The sequence below is a fragment of the Parasteatoda tepidariorum genome, chromosome 3, assembly GCF_043381705.1.
Source record: "Parasteatoda tepidariorum isolate YZ-2023 chromosome 3, CAS_Ptep_4.0, whole genome shotgun sequence".
Lineage (NCBI taxonomy): Eukaryota > Metazoa > Arthropoda > Arachnida > Araneae > Theridiidae > Parasteatoda > Parasteatoda tepidariorum.
The window spans coordinates 41347936-41371702 of record NC_092206.1 but is presented as its reverse complement, the minus strand read 5'-3'; the positions used below and the strand labels follow the sequence as shown (position 1 = coordinate 41371702).

The 23767-nt window shown below is 26.3% G+C and overlaps 1 protein-coding gene across 4 annotated transcripts in view; it reads right to left on the bottom strand.

The window, feature by feature from the left end:
- Positions 1 to 23767, bottom strand: part of LOC107453431 (nephrin) — a 259466-nt gene that overhangs the window by 28886 nt on the left and 206813 nt on the right. For all 4 annotated transcript variants that reach the window (XM_071178517.1, XM_043040896.2, XM_016070260.3 and 1 more), the window contains 2 exons: positions 22661 to 22951; positions 5443 to 5730 (listed from right to left, as the gene is read on the bottom strand). In XM_071178517.1, coding sequence (XP_071034618.1) covers positions 5443 to 5730; positions 22661 to 22951 — 579 coding nt within the window. The remainder of the gene's footprint in view (positions 1 to 5442; positions 5731 to 22660; positions 22952 to 23767) is intronic.

Sequence of the window (23767 nt, the reverse complement as noted above, 5' to 3'; positions counted from 1 at the left end):
TATATATATATATATGGAATTTAGTTTTCTGTACTTCGGTTTTGTATTGACCTTTTACACTTCGATGATGCCTTTGAGCAAATACATCCTAAGAGACAGAAGGCCTCTGCACGGGTTACCATGAACAAGAAATTTGACTCTTAGTTGTCCAAACGTAATGACATCTTTCTTATTTTCTCCACTGCGCAGTTTATGTTTGTCAAGTTGGACTACTAAATTGATCCATGCTGAGGCCTTCACTTTCCTAGGAGGTGTTGCTTTGAGGCGATATCAATAGCCACAACTCTAAAATTCTAAAAAAAAATTCCTTAATAATTAGTAGCCACAATATTTTTAGAACTCAAAAAATTATATAAAAGTATAGCATTATGTGTTTTAAATGACATAATGCTTAGGTTAATTCAAACAGCATTTTAAAGTAATCAGAGAGCAAAGAGTCAAAACTATTTTTAGAAAAATTTTAAATTGGTAATGAAATATTTCCCTGTTTTTTATAAATAAAATAAATCACACGATAAAACCTGTGCGAACAGAGCATTATATAACATAAAAAAACATAATATTATGCAATATTGGTATAAACGTTATAACTCTCGATTAAACATTCCTCAATAAACAACAACGGAGCCTCCAGCGTATACTGTTAGGCAAATAAAATGAGTCTCATTCCGACTCCAATTCTTCTTGAGCATTAGAGTCAGTCACGACTGAATACCTCAGATATACTAGCGTAATAAAAATAGAAACATAGCATAATATTACTCTATTGGAAACTCTGTACCAAAAAGGAAGGAGAAAAATGAGAACAGAGAGTCGGAGCAATATTTTAACCACGTACTTCCCTGTGTCTCTAATGTAAGTGCCCGCAGGATCAGTCAGAAAACATTACTACACATACACTTGTTCGGCCTAAATCCCTATTTCCATTTCGGGTACTGAGATAGACTCCCTCAAAATTGTTCGTTTTTATTTTTCTTTTCATCAAGAGGAAATGGGACGTTACTGTAAATCGTGCCCATATAGTTCGTTTGTTTTACCTTGAACATGATTTCTTTTTTATACAAGAGACATTATATATTATCGAATAAAATGTTTTCTGTGTTAAATTTCACCTCCATCTATGAATTCATTTAGGAAATAGCTTTGTGTCACTGTCAGATTTAAATGTAATGTATGTTCATTTGAGGAATGATACGGAATAGCAATGTAATGCAATGTCCTAACTAAGTTAAATCGGAATATTTTTATAGATTAGTGTACATAAAATTTGAAATAAGTTAATGATATATTGGTATATTATAAGTAAAATCGTCGCGTTTTATGAGCTATAAAATATTAGAATGCCTTAAAAATTATTATGTTTCCTTGTAAAGTTTATATTGTTCAATTTTAGAATTTTAAAAGAAAGATTTCATTAATATGGATTAAATTGTTTTTGGTATATATGTTTTTCTCTAAACATCATTGCTTTTCTTGCACTGAGACATTATATATTATCGTATAAAATGTTTTCTGTGCTAAATTTCCCTTCTATCAATATATTCATCTAGGAAATAGCTTTGTACCGCAGTCAGGTTCAAATTTAATGTAGGTTCACTTGTGGAATAATAAGGGATAGCAATATAATGCAATACAAGAATTGTGATCTCCTAATGAAGTAAATTTGGAATATTTTATGTATTAGTTTACATAAATTTAGAATTGTAGGTAACTTTGGTTTTGATATATTACAAGTAAAATTGGTATGCATTGTGAGCTTTAATACATTTAGAATTGCTTTGAAATTTTGATTTTTTTTTTTTACATTCTTAATGAAGTTTGCATAATTCAGTTTCAGAGGTCCAAAAGAAAGATTTCGTAAAGATAAATTAAATCCTATATTTTAAGTACTGAAATAGACTCCCACAAAATTATATTTTTCTTTTTCTTTATATCAAGAAGAAATGGGAATTTACGGTAAATCGTGCCGAAATAGTTCCTTTATTTTACCTTGGACACGATTTCTTTTTTTTTTATACTGAGACATTATATATTACCAAATAAAATGTTTTCTGTGTTAAATTTTATCTCTATCTATAAAATCATTTGGGGAATAGTTTTTTGTTACAGTCAGATTTAAATGTAATGTATGTTCATTTGTGGAATAATACGAAATAGCACTGTAATGCAAAGCGTGAATTGTGATATCCTAATGAAGTAAAATTGGAATATTGGTATACATGAAATTGGTATTGTTAACAAAATTGCATTGTGAGCTTTATTATATTCAGAATGGTTTATAAATTACTTTGATTCCTCATACTTTCTTTATAAAATCTGTATATTTTAGTCTTCGTGTTCACTTTCTGTTAAAAAAAAATTTTAGTCAATATGACGTGAATTTTGTTTATTTGGAAGGTTTGTTTTACCTAAAATATTATTTTTGTATTCAAACAAATATTATCAAGTAAAATATTTTCAACTTCAAGTATTTCAATGTACGAATTTATTTAGGAAAATCAATTTTTGTCACAGTCAGATTCAAATGTTACGTATGTTCATTTGTGCAATGTTTTGTGATTGTCCAGCTGATGTAAAATTGGAATATTTAATATATTGATGTACATAAGATTAGTATTGTTAAATAAAGTAGGTGTATTGCAAGGAAAATTGGTGTGTTTTGTGAAAATAATTATGGTGTGATAAAAATTTCTTGATAAAAATTTTGTGATAATGATGAATATTTTTTAAAAAAAAAGTATATTTCAATTTTCTTTCTACATTATTAATATTATTATACATAATCACATTATATGTAATCATTTTCACAACAGTGTAAATTTGTTGCATCTAAATACGTGTATCACTTTTTAACAAAAGGTTTATGAATTTAGAATCTTTAAAGGCTTAATAATATTTAACTAAGTGATTTGAGTTTAAACACAATTTTTAGATTTAACATTTGAATTTGTATGCAAAGAAGGAGATATAGTTTATCTAAGGCATGTTCATTTATTCTAACAACAACATATTTATGTCAGATACATTCTTCGTTATTTGCAGAAAAACCTACTTCGATGCAATAACACAATTCCAATGTTTATAATAACGTAATATTGAATTGTAAGGAGTTTTATGAAGATTTAAATGGTTATTTATATCTTTACGAATGAGAAACGTTCGTAACTAGATTTATAACATCCATACTAGTTTCCTATGCAAATTGGATTCCTTCATTTGTGAAAATTTCATTCTATGCTGTTATATTCTAAATTACATTTGAAGAATTTCTATAAAATTGTGAATTAATATGGTGCAAATTTTGTACCTAATAATTATTAAAATAAGACGCATATTCTGTATTTGTGTTTGAACAGTTTGGATTTATTGGATTTTTCAAAGGTCGACATTGTAATCATTTTAACCTTTCATTCATGTTATAAAAGGAGTAAATTGGATTTAAATCTATTAGAAAGTATTTAAACTGTATTTTAGGAGGTAAGTATTACAAAACTCTTCTTCCCACAGACTTGTTAAAGCTTAAAATAATAATTGCAATACTACATATTATTAAGAAAAAATCGCTGCCTCTCACAAGTGACATTAGAGTAAAAAATTATTGATTTAAAAATAAATAATTTCTGCTTAGTTTGTTGAAGAGAAAATGCTTGATGCATCGTAATCTAGCATTATCGAAATTAAAATAATAAAATGTTTGATTTAAAATTGATTAATTTTGTTGATAATTCCTGCATAATTTGTTTTGGAGGAAAAAATCATAATATATTGTTGCTTTTATTAACCGCACAGTAAAGAAACGTAAATGATTTAAAAATGATTATCTTTCCACAAAATCGCAAAGGCATAATATCTCGTTGTCTTTAGTTATCATCGTGATAATAATAATAAAATTTATTTCAAAAAAAGATAAACTTCTAATCATACATGAATCTCTTTTATCTATATAAATACTCTCTTTTACATAAAAACTGATAGAGACCAATCTAGGACTACAAATTTGAGTGATTGAAATGCTATTGGTAACTATGTATTTTATATAATTCTTTCTAATAATTAAATGTTTGAATTCTGTTTTATATTAACCTTAATGAAATAAGTTCCCTTCGCTGGGACATATTATTCCAACTGTTGCTCGGATTAAAGATTTTAACTGTTGTATTCTTATAAATAAATTCAGTATAGCTTAACATTGCATTGAAATTCATGTATCACAGACATAAGTCCTTATTGGAAGTGAAATAATTATTGTTTTGATAAAAGTTAAATATAATTTAATATTTTAAATACCTCCTTAATAAACCATAGTTTGTTATTATCCAATTTAGTTGACGAGTATGGTTATGATTACTGATTTCCTTGTACGAGCTTTCAGGTTAACAATTTTCACACAATTATATCCATCTTCAATTTTCTTGGAAAAAATAATTATTTTGCCCCGATGCTTATTTTAATTGTTCATTAGTTGATGTTCATTTAATTCATTAGTAGCTATTCGCTTTTTAAAAAATTCAATAAGGGGAAATAAATAAAGTATATTATATATAATAATTAAAAAAATACCAGGTGCGATGTACGCATTCATTGTTTATTACATCGTCTTATTTCAGTTTGACAATACACTGCTGATAGGTTTCTTGTGAAAGTAATTTCTTTACAAGGTCATGATTCGAAACTATATTTTTTTCCAAAAAAAAAAAGAAAAAAAAAACTCAAAAGGATAAACATTTTCGTTCAGTGCGTATTTTTTATACATTTAGTAAGCTACACTGCATTATTTTTGTTTAAATATGCTTTTATTTATTGGCAGTTCTCCTTACTTTACTCAACAACAAAATGCGAATTTATATGTAAAATGTTTACATTTTCGTCATTTCTTTAAAAAAAAATTAAAACAAACTTTTTTAAATGAATTTTAACCCCTTCCTTCTTGCTCTCGTGAAAATGACGGTGTGAGGTTTCGCCCTCTATTTCTCGTTCCCGTGATATTCCCGAGCTTTAGTGTTCAGTAGTAACACGCCAATAAGAATAAAACTAATTAATTTCTTTTGCCCGGAAAACATTTTATTTCTCATTTTACACACCAGATGGCAGTACCAGGATATTTTTAAGGTAATTGTAGATAGTTAGTTTACTTTAAACTAAATGTCAGCACTAATCAAATAGGTGTATAACATGCGTGTATAGAAAAATAGGCTCTTTTATGACCGCTTTCTTGAAAATTAGCCGATCGTTAAGGGGTTAAGTTAGATTCTTAACTAGTTAAACAAAAGTTTAAAAGTTCTAATATTACAAAACATATTTGGAAATAAGTTTATTAATTATTTTTAAGCACGTATTAATGTTTTAATTAAAGCAATGCTCCTTATTTCAATTCATAATACAAAATTAAACTCTTCCTTAGAATCATAATGAATAAAATGTAAAAAGGATATTCTAACTTACCAGCAGGTATAATTCTAAAAAAGCAAGGCTCTTTTTGATCCCCAACTGAATTTCTTCCCCAACATAACACAGATCCATAATCTGTCGTAGATTTTGGCATATAAGATATGATGCTTGTTGAACCAGAGGATTTAAAGTTGTGTAGTTCAACGTTTTCAATAGAATTGTTTAAGGCCCATCGAAACGTGACATCGGCAGGATCCGAATCTACTTCACACGTTATATTTACTTTCTCTTCTCTAGCTAGACCATAAATATTTTTCTTTGACGGCTTGCAGGTTGGAGTATCTATAAAAAAATAAGAACCTTTTGATACTACATACTAAACAATTCTCTTAAGTAAAGTATATAGATTATTTTTTGTTTCCCTGGGCACTCAATGGGGAATATATACCATCGAATCATCGACAAACACATTTTTTTTCTCATTTTTCTTGAAACATATGGAAGCCTATTTTAAAAACAGTTTTGTGATATACTTCAGAATATTCCTTAGACATACTTTTATTTATGTTAATTATATTTCGTTGACGGCTTGTTGGTTGGAGTATCTATAAAAGAATAAGAACATTTTAATCCTACATACTAAACAATTCTCTTAAATAAAGTACATAGATTATTTTTTGTTTTTCTGGACACACAATGGGGAATATAGACAATCGAATCATCGACAAATACATTTTTTTTCTTCATTTTTCTTGAAAATATGGCAATCTACATTTTAAAAACAGTTTTGTGATATGCATTAGAATATTCCTAAGATATACTTATATTTATGCTAAGTATTTTTTTTTTGACGGCTTGTTGGTTGGAGTGTCTATAAAAGAACCTGAACTTTTTGTTCATATTAAACAATTCTTTTAAGTAAGGTTCATAGATTTGTTTGTTTCCCCGGACAAACAGTGATAAATATAGAAAATTGAATCAGCCACAAAAATTTTTTTTTTCGTTTTCTTTTTAAAATGGGAAATCTTATTTTAAAAACAGTTTTGCGATATACTTTGAGATATTCCTTACATACATTCATACATATTTTAATTCTTTTAAGCAATTCAATGTGTTTACATTGCAATGTTCGTATTTCGAAATAATAGAATTTTAAACAAATATTTAGTAAACAATTAATAATATTACTCTCAAAATACCACCAGATTTTTTAAAATTATATACGGAGATCAAAAATTAAATATATTAAAAATAGCTTAGAAACTGTTATGCTTTCTAGAATTCATGAAATATAATTTTGTAAAAGTTCAATTTTAATTGACAATTAAATACATTTTTTACCTCTACTTTTTGAATAATACTTTTGATATGCTATTCTGACCTCAAAAAGGAACATAAGACAATATTTAAGTTAAAATGAACTTCAAATCAAATCTTTGTCCTATACAGACAAAATTAAAATAAAGAAATATATTTCTCATTACACATATCACAGAAAACATGTATTTCTCATAGTTAAAAACAATTTAAAACTGAAGAACCACTGTCCATGTTGAACTTTTCAGAACAACAGAACACTATTAATTCATTTTTCTTTCATAGTACGATCTTTTAATTTTTCGAATGGAAGTAGTATTACTAAATTTTTGCTGAACAATTTAATTAATTTTTTAAAAAGGAAGTCCCTTTTATGAAGCACTAAGTTTAAGATTAAGTCTCCAATGGCTCTAAGATGTTCGAAATTTTTATATTAAAATTCAAAAAATTAAGAAACCTATTAATTTATTCCCTAAAATATAGTAGTATGTTTGAATTATTTCTGAATTATAAACGTATAACACGCCAGCAGCATTTCATAATCAATTATGATAACTTTTGTGATTGAAAACTTTCAAGTTTATTTGTGCTTTAGAAAATATTGTCTATCTATAGTTTTTTAGTTGGCTCTTTTTTATTTCATGCATTCTTTTGACACCAAAATTTTAAATATAAACATATATACAATTTTCTGTTAGAGGTATATAGCACAAGAAAAATTAAACTCATAAATGTGATTAAATATAATTAAATTTTCAGTTATTTTTAACTATTACATTAAAATGAAACAGTCAGATATTTAGAATTTCTTTCTTTTGGGCTACTCAATAGTAATATCATTGTTGGTTACTTAATAGTGCATTTTTCCCATTTGATCATGAAAAAAAAACTTTACAGTAACCAAATAAGGTTTTAATTTACCATAAAACTCTTTAAATGGTAATTTGAATAAAATGTCCTAATTTTCTTATAACTTTTGCATGTAATTGAAACTTTCGACTAACCGATATTTTTACCGATGCGGTTTTTAAGTTACAATATGTTAATATTTAAGTTATGTACTAAATAACTAAATTTATAGGGAAATAATTATTTTAGGTAAATCGTAAACCGATATTTTTACACGGACCATTGTTTTCTTAATGTATATAAGCAGAAAAACAGGTCCTGAATATCATTTATTTAGAGATAAAAGTATGCAAAACATTGTCCAGTATATAATATACTACTTCAATATATTGGTCAAAGATATTGACTTATATATTGGAGCTCAGAATGTTAAAAAATAATTGAATTGCATTGAATAGTAGTCCAAACAGAAAAAAGAACCTTTAATATTTCTTTAGTGATTCAATTATATCAAATATTGCCCAGTATATCAGTCTATTAACGTATCGGATGCTGATTCATATATTAAATACTGGTATAAATAGGATAGTAAATTGGATTAATATTTACAAAAATATTAAATATATTGAAAAGTAGTTCAATAAAAAATGCCCTATATAATTCTTTAGAGATAAAATTACATTATATATATATATATATATATATATAATGTAATTTTAATAAATGTTTATTTCAATTTGACATCGCTTAGAAGTGAATGACGTTATTATAATTTATCCAAAATGTGAACCTGAAAATGTGCATTGTTTGTGGGTAAATATAAATTGAACGATTGTATCAGTATTTTTAAAAGAGTATAATGCAATACTTTTATGAAAATCTTTATCATGCGATAAAAATTACTCTATAAAAAATTTAATCGTTCCATTTTTATAAAAAAAACATATTTTAGGCAAATTGAAGTTCTCATTTAAACTCAACTTTCATGAAATCTACGGAGCTTTAAAAGCTAACATAAATTGATCATATAATGTACTTAGAAAGAATTCCCTTAAAAAAAAAGAATTCTGCTCTTTAAAAAACAAATTTTAATGCTTAATTTAAGCAAATTTAATTAAAACAAGTTTTAATGTTTGAAACAAATTTAAGAGATTGATGAAAAATTGTTCGTGTTATATTAAGGGATTTAAGTCATAATAAGAGAATTGCTGGAAATATATTTAGAAAAGTATTAGAAATATATTTAGAAAATTGTTTGAAGTATATTTAAATAAGCTATATTCTTAGAATTCTTTGAATTATAGCATAAATTTGACGAGATCAGCCAATAATGGTTTTACAATATTTAGTTATATACAATAATTATTATAAATTNGACTTATCGAAATATATATATATATATATATATATATATATATATTGATCATTATATTGGGTTCAATATATTGAATCTCAGGAGTTTAAGAAATAATTTAAATGTGAATTAATTAAGGATTCTGCTTCATACTTTTACATTCTATTGCAATCGATACATTTATAAGTCATTTATCATACTTTTTTATGCCTGGCTGCTTGATAAGACATAAATATTGACCTAAGATAAGAATAGCTTAGACGTCAATTTTTTTTACTTCCATGTTCCTGGTCTGAAGATTTGTGAAGAATCCAGTGATCATTCTTATGATCGCATTAGTTGCGATGGAGGAAAAAACCATCCTGAAACGGAAGAAAAAGAGGAAGAAGAACCACTTGTAAGATATACCTTCGGAACGATTCTTCGGAAATGTTAGGAAAAGATAGCCTGGGGATATCATGGAAATGTTTTTGCCTGGTACAAAACATGATGATATTCTACTAAAATGGAAGCATAAGCTGGAGAATCCCAGATGTGTAAGTGGATTTTTCTTTTTCACTTCGAGTATTACACTGTTTTTCGATATTATTATTTGAGACGAATATGCGAACAAGTAGATCGTATACGAGTATGCATCTATTTAAGAGACAAGCAAATTCAGATAATCTTTATTTTAGGCAGTGTAACATTTGATTTATGCTCATTTAAAGTTTCTTAAAACGCTTAATGATGTCGCTATTTATATCATGTACATATAACCATCTTTGACGTTTTTTAAAGAACTGCGAATATCAGAATTATGAACAGTAGTTCATCAAATAATATTCAAAAACATTTTTGTTTGGATTCTCAAACCTGTAAGTAAAGGTGGATGATTTTGGCATTTGAACTATGAATCTAAAGAAACTACATATAACCAGACAATTTTCACTTTATTTGTATCGAGTATTTTTGGAATTATTTTGTGCTGACATGATATAGAAACAAAATGGCATGCTTTTGAAAATCATGCCAATCCTGATTAAAATTATTTCTAGACTATAGTTCAGTATTAGTAAAGATGAAATGTATCTAATCAATAAATTTGTAAAATCAACACAACTAATACATGTTCAAAACGTAACAATTAAAATAATATTCTAATTAATCACATTTCAGTTTACCGCGACAATGAAAATAATTCTATTTTTTTTGTTTATTATTATTTATATTATATTAGTATATTTGAATTAAGCAGTACCATCAAATATTTCTATATGTTGCTTATACCTCTCTGAGAGGAGGTTTAAAAACCTGTAACCTCAATACCAAATTTAATAATTTATATTAGCATACTGTGAATTGATTAAAAAAGTATCTATTAAAACAATATATGTAGCTCTAATTAGCAAAATTAGAAAAGCGTCATTTTTATCAAAATTAGTTATTGATATTCGCAAGTTCTGAATTTTTATTAGCAAATTAATTATTTTTCTTTATTGTACGCAATTCATTTTTCTTATTTCCATTTACGTTGGTTTTAAATTGTTGGTTTTGATAGAAACAACAAATAAAAGAAGTAATTTAAACAAAATAAACGCGTGGTTACAGATAATTTTAGAAATAAAAATTTGATGAACTCTAACGTGACATCGACGTTGATATTTTAACTTACTTAACACAAGGAATGAAAAGCAACTGAATACTAAAGAATATGTAATAGACTCTTGTATTGGTTGAATAGAAAAGCAAACTAGGTAACATAATTGACATTATTTCTTGAATAAGTGAAATATGTATATATATATATATATAATATGGGTGGTTTCGGATAACATATACAATGACGTATTTCTAACCTGTATAGAAATTATTTAAGGTTCTCAGACACGAATAAGTATTGTTTTTACATTAATTTTGCTTTATTGTAAATAACTTGTTTTTCACTTCAGTCATCGTTGATTTAAAATTATTTAGTTTCACAAAAATGCATTTTAAAAACATAACTGCAACGAAAATAAACACATAGAATCAAGACAGTTTTGAGTTTACAAGCTACCGTTAAGCATATAGCTGTTATAAAGCAAAACAATGCAAAAAAGCACAAATAAGGATATAAATACTGGTGTACTTTAATTTTGGTTCCACAAAATTCTGTGTCGGAGCACAGAATCGAGGGAAATATTTAATGATAACTGCTCATGTTTATAGATTCAAAACAAAAGTATGTCTGTTTGAAAAGTCTTATTTGTGCTATATATACACTGTTTAGCTTAGTTTTTTAATAGCAGAATGTGGACCCTACATCAATTTCAAATTCTTCATTATACATAGCTATTGAATTTCCTACTTCGTTGCAAAAGAATTCAATATTACGTATAAGCTTCTGTAATGCAACGCAGTAATGCAATCATTACATTTTGTTTTCTAGATTTTCGATTATTAATAACTTTAAGTTAAAAAAAAAAAGAAATTCCAAGTAAGAGATATTACTTAAAATTGAACTATTTCAATCAAAATGATATTGTTATAATAAACTGTACTAACATAAATAAGAAGTAGTATGTTTATTACTATTACAATTTACATTCCTGACATATCTACAATTAACCTACACCTTCGAGCCATATTTTTTTAAAACAAAATATGTATAAATACCCACATTTTCTTGTCACTTTCATTTATGTGAAATTTTCAGCAGCAGTATATTAAATGTTCCCTTAAAAAACTTTATTTATAGATCAAAATATTTATTCTGCTGGAATTTAGTTTTCGTTCTAGTTCGTATTAGAAAGAATAAATATTGACGCTGGATAACAAAAGCTTAGATGTCATTTTATCGGCGCTCAGGACCCTAGATAGAGGATTTGTGCGGAATCACTATGATCATCCTTATGATCACATTAGTTGTGAAGAAGGAAAAATACATAAAGAAATGAAAGAAAGAAAGACGAAAACAAACCACTTGTGAGGAATATCATTGCAAAAGTTTCTTGAAAATGTACTTTGGAAAAAGATTGCCTGAGGACATCATGGAAATGTTTTGCCATGCTCGAAACAGGAGAAATTTTTTCCAAAAATGACAGCATATTCTTAAGATTTCCAGATATATAAGATGTTTTTTTATATGTATATATCAACTATGCTGCAATTTTTTTCGTATAAATTGTCAGAAAACAAAGCAAACATTAACAAGCACCGAATTTTCGTGGAATGTACGATGCGATTATAATTTAAGTTAACGTTTGGATTCAAAAAATTACAATTGTTAAAATTGTTTTTTATAGAAATTTTTTTGTTGTTGTTGAATTCTAAATAAATGGTATAAGTTTTATAACTCGCCAAAATATAAAACTTCACTTAGCTGAAGAAATAGAAATCACAAGTTGAATTAAACGTATTATGTAAACTCCTAATATAACTTGAGAATGTAATAATAAAACATGGCATTAAATAAATAATGCGAATGACCATGCGAACCAACGCATGAGTACACTATTTTATATGTATCTGTAGTAACATTTCCACACAACCTATGAGAAAAGGAAAAAAATTGTGAACGCCTTGTTGAAATGAAATGATTAAAGTTATATGTCATAATCTTTTCGCCGTGAATCTAGCTGAGCGTTTTCAATCTACAACTTAGAAAAAAAAAACTAATTCCAAACAAAAGTTCATTATTTCAAGGTAGTTATATGACATAGTTTGCTGTCGTATTACATTTTTTTTGTTGTTCCAAAATTACTTTTCGGCTAACAAAGTCCATTGTTGTTAGACCATTGTTTCAATAAGATCAATTGTAACAAAGGCCATTGTTTCAATAAGAACTTCTATTCTTATTGCAACATTTTATTAGTTCATTTTGATATTTTCTTTAGAATATGAAGAAGAGTCGTAAAATATCTTATATTTTTTTATAAAAGTAAAATTATTCAAATTAAGTGAGAATATTTGCTCAGCAAATATGAAAACGAAAAGCTTTTAAATTTCTATAACATAATTAGACATTTGAGTTTGCACATAAGAAAATAGTTTATACTAAATAAATAAAAATATGTTATTTTAATTACGAAAAAAAAACAAACCGGTTGTTATTTCCTTACAAGTATATTTATTTCTTATGGTTTTGGATTTTTAAACGAAGATGATTGGACATCAAATATCTATCGACATCAAATATACATTTTTTCTATCGTTTGTCGACTAAAAAGTGATATGTTTTAAAAACTATCATAAAAATTTATAATTTAAAAATTTGAAATTAGATAATATATTTCTCTTGAATAATAATTAAATTTAAAAATCATTTGCAGTTTGAAATTTCCATTTTTTTGATCAAATGGCAACTGTATCAGATAAATTCCATTGTAAACAAACAGCTCAAAACTTTTTTACAATACAAAGTTTTCATTACTTGTTTCTTGGGCAGATGAAACTATTGACAGTTTTCTGTAGTTATATTAACAAAATAAAATATGACAATTAACTAAAATATGCGGTGTAAAGATTTTCTTTTAAGAAGAATGGATAACTTAATTAAATAAAAGAAAAATACTCGTGATATGCTTACTTGTCATTGTTTCAGCACTAGATAATTCAAATCGATAAAAAGAAGAGTTTGTCTGCTTCCCTTGAAAAGTGTCACTTTTAGATCATAAGAAAATTTTAAAATTCAATTTAGATTGTTCAAGCGAGACATTTAAAAAATTTAATTTAGTCATTGGTTTAGAGCTAGCACCATTGATGCAAATGAAACTTCGGGCGAATCTGCCTTTCATATTTAATATTTTAACGATAGCATATGGTGCAGTTTGCTTGCTTATAGCTCTCATTAATAAAAAAAATGAATTTATTGAGCATTCTTATGTATTTAACTATCGTATATTTGTCATTTCTGACAAACTCAATGGTTCACGTAAGCGTGGTTGAATCGGAGCCTACGTCAGCAAGTTAGTATTTAAGTAATTTTAATGAACATGGTTTTTTATGTAAATTAGTACTTTCAACTTACTACATGACTTTTTCTAATCACGTGCTTGTGCATGGTGAGCTAACGTTACAGTCTGGCTTGGGTTCATAATAACTCTGAGTCAATTTTCGAATCGGATTTAATTGACTAGCTGCAAGCCACTCCACGCTTGAGTATCGAATCTGATTGTCAGAACCACCCGTGATGACACTTTCAAATTACCAAGTATGTTTTCTAAATGTAATTCTATAAAACGAAGTAATTTTAAATTAACACCGTTAATTGGAATAAAAAAAGTTCTGCACTTAAAAGTAAAATTAATAGAGAAATAATACTAAATTTTGTAAGCAAGATGTAAACAATTGCCCTACTTTCATTGACGTTGATTAGGTTTGATTAATTTTGGTGAAAAGTACTAATAAAATAAAATAAGCTACTTACAAAAAAGCAAAATTAACGGAGAAAGGATTAATCATTTAGAAAAAGCATGCAAATCCCTATACTGTAATTGCAGCCTATGATGTTAAATTAATTTTGGTAATATTTGCTAATTAATTAAAATAAAATAAGTTAGGTACTAAATAACTAAATTTATAGGGAAATAATTATTTTATTTAAATCGTAAAAGAATCGACACGTTGTTATTGAAGCCTATTATGCCTAATTTTGGTAACAGGAACTGAAAAAAAGCAAAAAGTAAGCTACGAATGAAAAAAAATGATATTGAAATTGGTTATGATTGGTTATGATATTGATGATTGGTTAAGAGGATCATAACAAACGTTATACCATTATTGGCTCCAATGGAAAAAATTTTAGAAAATTAAGAAATTTTAGAAATAGGCACTTTCGCTATTATGGTAATTAGTGCAATTTTAACTAATACTAAATATGCTAATATGGTATTAAAAATATATTTTTACCTATTAAAATTTATTCAATATTGTGCAGTTTTATAATGGTTACTGCAGTAAGATATTTTATACGAGTCTTCCAAAGTGATAAGTACCAGATAATATCACTTAATCGTTTTAAATTTCGTTTTTCCTGAGTTAGTCCTCGAACAACAGCATCGTGCTAAAAGATGCATGCCAAAAGATTTTCACTTTTATAGCATGAACTACATAGAAACGTGTTTAGCGAGTGTCAGTCAAGTCAGTGGCAAGAAAATAACAATAAGAAAATTGGAATTATTTTAGCTTCATAAGGTGTATTTGTATAAGTCTTTCGGTTTTTTGCATGATGTCCTAGTGTTGTTCAGCACTGTTTTATTCATATTTTTATTTTAGCTTAATGAAAAGCTTAATGAAAAATAATGAAGAAACAAATGTAAAGTTCTAAAGTTCAATACAATTTTATACTTTAATGAAAAACACATTTTGATAGTAAAATTATAATCACTCTTATACAAAGCAACGGAAACTTCAGTACACCGTTAATTACTTACATAGATTATGAAACACTAATGGCACTCTGTTGTCTTCCGTGAAACTGTTTTAATTTAATTACGTCGGGTTCCTTTGTTAAGCGAGTAGCGCAGTATTTAAAATGCATAATAAGTGTTTTCATATTGCGTATGAGCGTATAAACTAAGTATTAGAAGTGAAGATAAAATTGAAGTGTAATTTGTTAAAATATAATTAAATTGTATACCTTGTCATTAAAGTTATATTGTTCAAATATCTCTCTATTCATTGTTCTCTGGAATTCGCAATTAAAACAGATTCAAATAATTAATGTAAATGTAATAAATTAACAGAATGTAATAAACTAACAAAATAAAGTAAAATACATCAAAAGAAGGTAAAATGTTTGAAATAGAATCGAAAGTTTTTAGATTTGAAAAAAAAAATATAGGATAAATATACAGAAAGAAATTAAATTTTTAAATGTTCAGATACTTGTACCATGAACATGGTACAAGTTCTACCATGTACTTGTTAGTTGTACCATGAACATGGTTAGTTTATACGCAGCAGTCTGATACTGTGCAGTCTAAATTAATTAAAATATAGCTAAAGGATTATTTTTATACAATAAATTATTACGAATTATTTTTAATTTCATTTAAAGCATATGCTAATCTTCGGTGGAGAAAGTTTAAAATTTTGATGCATCGCATGCTTTTAATAAATCGTTTAAAATATTTTACTATGTTATACTTCAATCTTTCTTTTAAATGCAGTAAACATAATTTTCCATAGTATATTGCAGCTTAAATTCCTTTTGGAGTATTCTTACTTTTATTTAAAAATTGAAATTTGCCCTATCTGCATTAATTTGTTCTGTATATTTTGGTGCTTTTCTTGAAACAGGTAACTTAATAAAAAATATAAAAAATTAAAATTATTTTAAAACACTCAAATAATTTTTATTTACTAAAAGGAAAAAAAAAATAAAAGTCCTGATTTCTGTACCCTATGTATAAAAATAAAAATTACATATTATTAAATTCATAACATCACGTCTGGAGAACTACGTAATAATTATCTTTTCTTGTAGCAATAAATACTGTAGGTACTATTGATTTTAAATTTTATCATGGTTCCTCATTTAAATCTTTTCTACGTTAGGATTAAACTGAAAACTTCACTTATTTGAGTAATATTCCTACAATATGCATTTTTTAATATATTATGTTATAAAATTTTATTGGTAGAAAAGTAGTTGTGTTCTTATTTTTATAATTATTATTTTTATTCTTTATTTCTTTTCACAAAATATGGTTTTCAATATTAGCATTTTTAATAATTTTAATCTCTCCTTATAACAAATTCTTAAATGCAGTGTCAATGCTGCATCATAAAATTATGCTTCTTTCACTCATTATTTCACTCAGTATAAGTTTAAGCACTTTTCATAAAAGAAATAAAGAAGAGGAATTTTAAATAAATTATTGTTTATTAGAAATATTTGTTTCATTTAACTTTCAAATTGTATACAAATCAGATTTCCAATTTTTATTTAAATGCTTTTAAGCATTATTTACATTATGCATATTTTATAATTATTTGATTAAAAGTTTCAGTCTCTTCGAAAATATTCAATTTGTAAATAACTGTATATGTATGTACAGTAATATGTTTCATGCGCTCAAAAGCAAGCGGCCATTTTCAAGATACCTAAGACGCAAATGAGAAGAAACAAAAGTAATTTTACCTATAAGACAAAGTTGTCGAAGATAGATGGGAAAATAAAAGTGAGAAACAAAACTGGAAAATCCACCGTAGTTGAGAGAGAGAAGAAAAGAAAACACGCATAGAAATGCAATATTCCCTTATTAGCCCATCTTTTACTTTTTCTAATTTTATTTTCCACTTCTATTTATCCTTTTCCTTTGGCAACTTTACGTTTTACACTTCGCGTCACTTTTGTTTCTTCTTATTCATGGCTGGCAAATCTTGAAAATGCGTGACTTTTTGTGAGTGATTTAAACATGTTGACAGTTATTTCTGATTTGAAGTGAATGGAGTTTTTAATCAAGTTATATCTTAAAACTTCAGTTTCTTGGGATTATTTATCCATGCACGGCTTTTTTTTAATCTTTTAATATTTATATGACTATAGTACTTTTACTTAAATAAACTAGTAATTATTTCTTTTAAATTTTAGTTTTAACTTCAATTAAAAAAATAGTATGATCCTTTAATTTAGTTTTTATGAAGCAACATTATTTTAGCTTATTAGTTTATGTGTCATACGTAATTACACTTAAACAATTAGGGAAATATACAAGCATTTATTAATTTATTGAAAGCACTTATCTTATTAATAAGGCTTTGCTTAATACTATTTTTCCTATTTTATGATCCTATTTTATGTGTCTCTAAAGTTAAAGTTAATATTATTTTTTTTTACACTTAATCTAAAAATTGTTCCTAATTTGCCAGATTAAATTTCTAAAGATTAAAAATATTTTATCGGGAGATAGTTTTTCGTCAAAAATGCTTAGTTTATTAGAGATATAATTTTACTCGTTTCAGAAAAAAATAAAATAATTAACTCAGTTGACAAGACTTGATAAACTTTTATCCTATCCTGCATTTAACTCGTGGAAAATGACGCGTGCTACTCACTTATCGAAGTATTTTTTAAGAAGTTTTATCAGGTTAATGTCAAATTTGATGTAACATTATGTGCTTCTTAATTATCAACAACCTAAATTTGTTTATTCTAAAGCTGAAAGAAACTCATCTTTTTATCTTTGTTAGTTTACTTAATGTTTTGAAAATTAATTTGCTCACATTCTTCTATTATAATGTTGACTTAAGAATATTCATTAAGAAAAATTATTGGATCAAAGGAGTTTTTATGTATGCTTGTGAAAGAAAATAATTATCTTGAGTTTTCTTTTAAAGGAAGCAAAAACATTCTATTATATATATGTTTAGAAAAAAATATTGCGGAATATGATTTCTTTTTTTTTTAAATATGTTTATTAAATATTTAACCAGTTTCTTCGAGTATTAAGAAATATACACTTAGATAAAGTTCTCCGTATTAATACTACACTGAGAAAAAAAAAGGATGGACAAAACTACCAAAGTATGGTAGAATTTACCGTGTTTCCGGCTTCATGATTCTCGGTAATTTTTACTGAAGAGCTTCGACAATGATTTTAGTAAAATTAGCAACAAATTATGGTTTCATACTTCGAGATAACTGACAGTATTTTTACGATGATGCTTTAAAGCATCAAATAAAACCCATTGTTAAATTTCCTTTATAGTTTTATATTTTTTACTAAATATGGAGTAATACGAACTGGAATTCTAAAAACTGAAATTTCCGGTAATCTGTTGCCATATGAACGTAAAAACGACGAAATGAAGGGTTTCAATACTATATATTTTGGTCCATAATACTGTAATTTTTTGTTTTTAATACATGGATTGTGTTTTTTTCTTTTTTTTTAAAAAAAAAGAAAGCAGAAATTTTATTACAATACTGTACGGTAATCTAAAAATATTTTTTTCCGTGCAGGTATTTCTCAAAAAATTATTAGTCTTGAAATTCCGAATTCTAATCATTTTTCCATATAAATTTAATACGGTGTAATATGTATATATAGTATATATATATTCGGCTAAACCAGCTTCATTTTCACCCTTCATACTTTACATTACTATAGTCATCAAAATTCTTTATAGAGGAACAATTATCATTAGAAACATTGACATACATAATTTATTACTACTAATTTACAACACAGTCTAAATTTTCTACAATCATAATCGTTTTTCCCGAAGATAACTAATAACACCACAATTTTTGTAGTCGATATAGGCATTATGGTATATATATAGGTATGGTGCATATAGACATTGTTTTAATAATTTTTTTCATTACAGATATCACAATCTAAAAATAATATTTCATTCATCTCTTTATAATTTACTTTATTTCCTCTTTAATTGTATTATAAACACAAGAAGTTATCGAAAAATTTCAAAAGTTTTACTCTTAAAGAAGATTCTCTAATTCCAATGCTCTGATTTTCACAAAGAAAAGAAGCAATATTTTTTTTTAAAAAAAAGCTTTAAATTCTAAAAAAAGGCATTAGATAAGGAAATTTCTGCTCTAATACTTTGCAATACTGGAATAAATTAAATTATGAAAAATGAAATTTATTTTTTTACAGGAATGTGAAACAGATAAACTCTGTTATTTCTCAAAACTTTTAAATCAAAAAAGAATTGAGCAAAAAATTTATTTATAAATTTAACCTGGTGACACTGTCTCAAAGCACTTGTTAGTACGAATGACATGTCATACGAAATCCTCCCCACTAAGAAAAGTTCGAGTAGGAAAAATGCAAAATCGAATCATTTGCAACTGTGACTAAATTAGACACAAAATAAATCTGCATACCTTGAGGCATACTTTTATGCTATTTTCTCAGTCCTCATGACAAATTTCTTTCTCAAGAAATTTATGTTTTGCTTTGGTAGGCAAATCAGATTGATAAAAAAAACTGTACAATCAGAAAAATAGGTCTGAAAAAGGCATGTTTGCTTGAAAATAAAGGGTTTGGGTGGCAGAGTCTATTATAAAATGCTTTTCGAACCAAAATATTTTGAGTTGTAAAATTCGAAAGAAACTGTGCGTTATAGTACACTGATTTCCCACTGGAATTGAAACGATGAAAAAAAAATTTGACGGTAAAATATATATTTTTTTTCGGTTCAGTAAAAGATGTCCGTGACGAAACTGGAAGAGTGTATGTTCTGATTTTCTAGTAAATTCAGAAATATTTTTCCATTTTATTTATTTCTGAAAGAAATTTTTGTGAAGTATCGAAATACATATTTACAAAATTCATCTACTTTTGTGTAAAAATATGTATCGAAATAGATTTGTATTTCGTGTAATATTTTAAAACAATTTATTTTCTAATAAGAAAAACAGTTTTAAATGGACACTGACTGAAAAAAAATTAATAGTTTATTCTTCAAATTTTGAGCAGTTATTTTTTACCTTGACATTTAATACTGAGTGTATAATGATAATGTTTATTTAAGAGTTTCATATTTGATTTGTGATAACGTCTCACTGCGCAAATGAAGAGTGAATAAATATTTTGATTTGTGTAAATTTCGAATGAATATGCTGTGATTGCATACTTCTTTTGTGATAATCATTCTGAATAAAAATAGCTATTACAAATTTATTTGATTTTCGTAGCATTTTAAGTAAACAATTATAAAAGCAATAAATATACACTCTGGAAAAAATTTTGTTTTATATTTGACACCATATTTATTGTTAAAGTAAACTAAATTCTTGACAGTGTATGCAGTCACATTTTTTTATCGTTATATTATAGTTTTGTTAATTTGTTTATTCATTTTTTGTGTACTCGTTTATAATTGCTTTGTTTGTTTGATATTTTCATGCTCGTTGAAGTAAATTTAATTGCTTCATTGAAAAACATTTCGCTCAAAAAACAAGTACAGTTTTGGTAAATATTTGCACTAAATCTTTTAATTTTATTTTGTTAATTATACATAATTTATTGCATGGTCACGAGTTCTGTATTTAACAATGTATTAAGTTAACCGCAATAATAAAAATGGTGGGAATTATCCACCAATTTTTTTTGATATATAATAAACACTATGTTTCACTTTGCATGATCTTTTAATTTTCATGCACTAATATCACGATGCATAAAATTCTGAAGACAAATTATTTGTTAGATACGCGTTCATTATTAGTTGCGTACATAGTATTGTTAATATTAAGAAAATGAGTCAAATTAAACATATAAATGCAATTGTTTAGAAAATCATGTCTGAATACAAGTTAAGAAAGGGCAATTTTTATTAGAAAAAAGTTACATTTTTATATAATTTTTTTAGCATTGTATTTTAATATTTAATGCAATAAATTTTATTCTGATCTTTAAAACTAGTTTAGGTAAGGAAATTCAAAGGAGCAAATTACGTTAGAGTTAATTTCATTAAGAAATTTTTCATCTAACGTCTTCTCAAATTAAAGCTTTTAAACTTTTCAAATTATAGCTCTTAACTTTTTAAACTTAACAATTCCATTTAAAATAAACTACTTTTGCAAACAGCAGAAATTAGATAGAAATATAGTAGATGAGTTTTGTTTCATGAAATGCAAGTGTTCAATTTTATCGTAATTTGCCGTTTAACAGCCGAAGGGGACTTTAAGACGTGTTTAATTTAACGGAGACTTTATATGAGCTGTCAGGCGGGCTTTGATGATTTTACTATCATCCAGCTCATTAATAATTCACCAGATATTGAGAACGTTTTGTTTATCTTCTAATTAGACTTAAATGCCTTTAAAATTTGATGTAAAGTTTACTGGAATTGTAACTATATATGTCTTAGGGGAAAGTTACCAAGCATTTTGTAACACTTTCAAAGTTGCAGAACCTGAAAATCCCAGAAATAACAGCAAACAAATTGTTTTTAAATGAATGCACATGAAAAATCTTTGCTTACATTACACGAGAGAATTCCAAATAACAGAAATAAACTAAGAGTTTTGAAATGAATATAAATGAAAACAAAATTCTATTATAATTTTGATTAATAAGAATTCTTGACTCGTAGATCACAAAGAAATATCCGGTATAAATCCTGTTTTTTTTTCTCTTTCAATATTAAACGAAATCTAAATTTCTATCGATGTATCATATCATTTATATACTTTAAATTATATAGTTTTAAAATTGTATTCCGAAAACTCCACAATTAAGCTATATTTTTAAAAAAACCTAGTCAAAAAAGTTTGCACATTAATATTTTCATGCGTATAATAACACCTGTAAGATCAGTTGTTAATTTATATATATCAAAACCTGTAAATCTGTGTGATTCCATCATAAAAGTGTAATTCAATTTATAAAATATATTTATGGATTAAAATTCAATTTAGTATTTATTACGCTATCAAACAGGTTTTGATATTTTAATTTGGAATTCCTGGAGAGTGATGCTTTAAATTTAAATATCAATTATATTATCCTAACCACAATTCAATTTATTAACCTCATTTATTTAGTTTTCCCGGCTCTTCTTTCTAGGTTATAAAAATATATATTTAGATCAAAAATTATAAAACGCCCAGTATGATTGTTGCTGAAAAATAATTCTTAAATAAGTCTGAAACTATAAAGATACAACCATCAGACTCAAGAAGAAACCAAGGGTTTTGAAACCACATCCTAATGACAATTAAATGTATATACGTGGGGAAACTCTGTCTGTTTATATCATTATTGTGATAAATGAGCTATTGTTATTCTCAGATAAGAAACACATACTTACACCTTATTTCTAAGAATAAATCCAGGCTTTCCCCTTCGCCTTCACTATTAGAAGCAATACATCTATATTTCCCTCGATGCTCTTTTTTCACCCTTTGCAGAACTAAAGATTGATTAGAGATGATGATCCCGGCCGAAGCGTTACTAAAGAATGGTTTGTTTTCGAATAACCAGGTTAGTTCTCCAACTGGTGGATTTGCCCGGATAATACACTCCATGTAGACATCATTTCCTTCCTTAATGGTCGAGTATTTTATGTTAGCTCCGAGCTGTAATGACACTTCTGGAGAAACTGAAAATTAGTAAGAGATTTCACGTTAGTTTCACTTATCAGCTGATCTCGATAGTTTATACTGACACAACTGGATAAATTAGAAATTATAAAGATATTTTAAGCTACTTTTATTTGTTATGATCAGCTGATCTGATTGCTTTCTAAAGAGACTTCTGGATAATAACTCAATATATATATTTTTACTTCAGAAGAATCTGAAACTTATTAAGAGAGTTTAAGTTAGTTTTTCTTACTAGCTGATCTCAATATTTTTCGCAGCTACTAATTTGCAGCTAATAAGCTTTGCCTAATTTTAATTTCCATACCCCTTTATTCCTTTTTTAATCATTGAATCAATAATTAATGATAAACTTTTATTAATGTTTATATGCTTATTATTCCAAAAGAATAAATAAATAAGTACCATATTATAAAATAAATAATTTCTTGGCATAATTGAAAAAAATGCTCAAAAAAAGATAGAACTCTTTTTTAATAAACTTTATTTTTCAAAGTTGCGTTTTAGCCAATAAACAACTCTTCCTTAAATCATTAGCTATAATTTAAAAAAATTCATTAAACAATTTAGAGATTTAAAATGTAACTGAGTTTGGCATTAAAAATAATGAAGACACATCTTGCAAAAACTGTATTCATATTGAAAAATAATTAAACTTATCGCCTATAATTATTATTATTTGAATTTTTTTTAAATTAAATATTAAAAAAATATCACCATAATGTTAAAAAAAATTGGACTGATTTTAAATAGACAATTTTCGCATTTAAGAAATCAAAACTTTAAAAGTAAGCGGAAATGAAAAGATTTGGAAA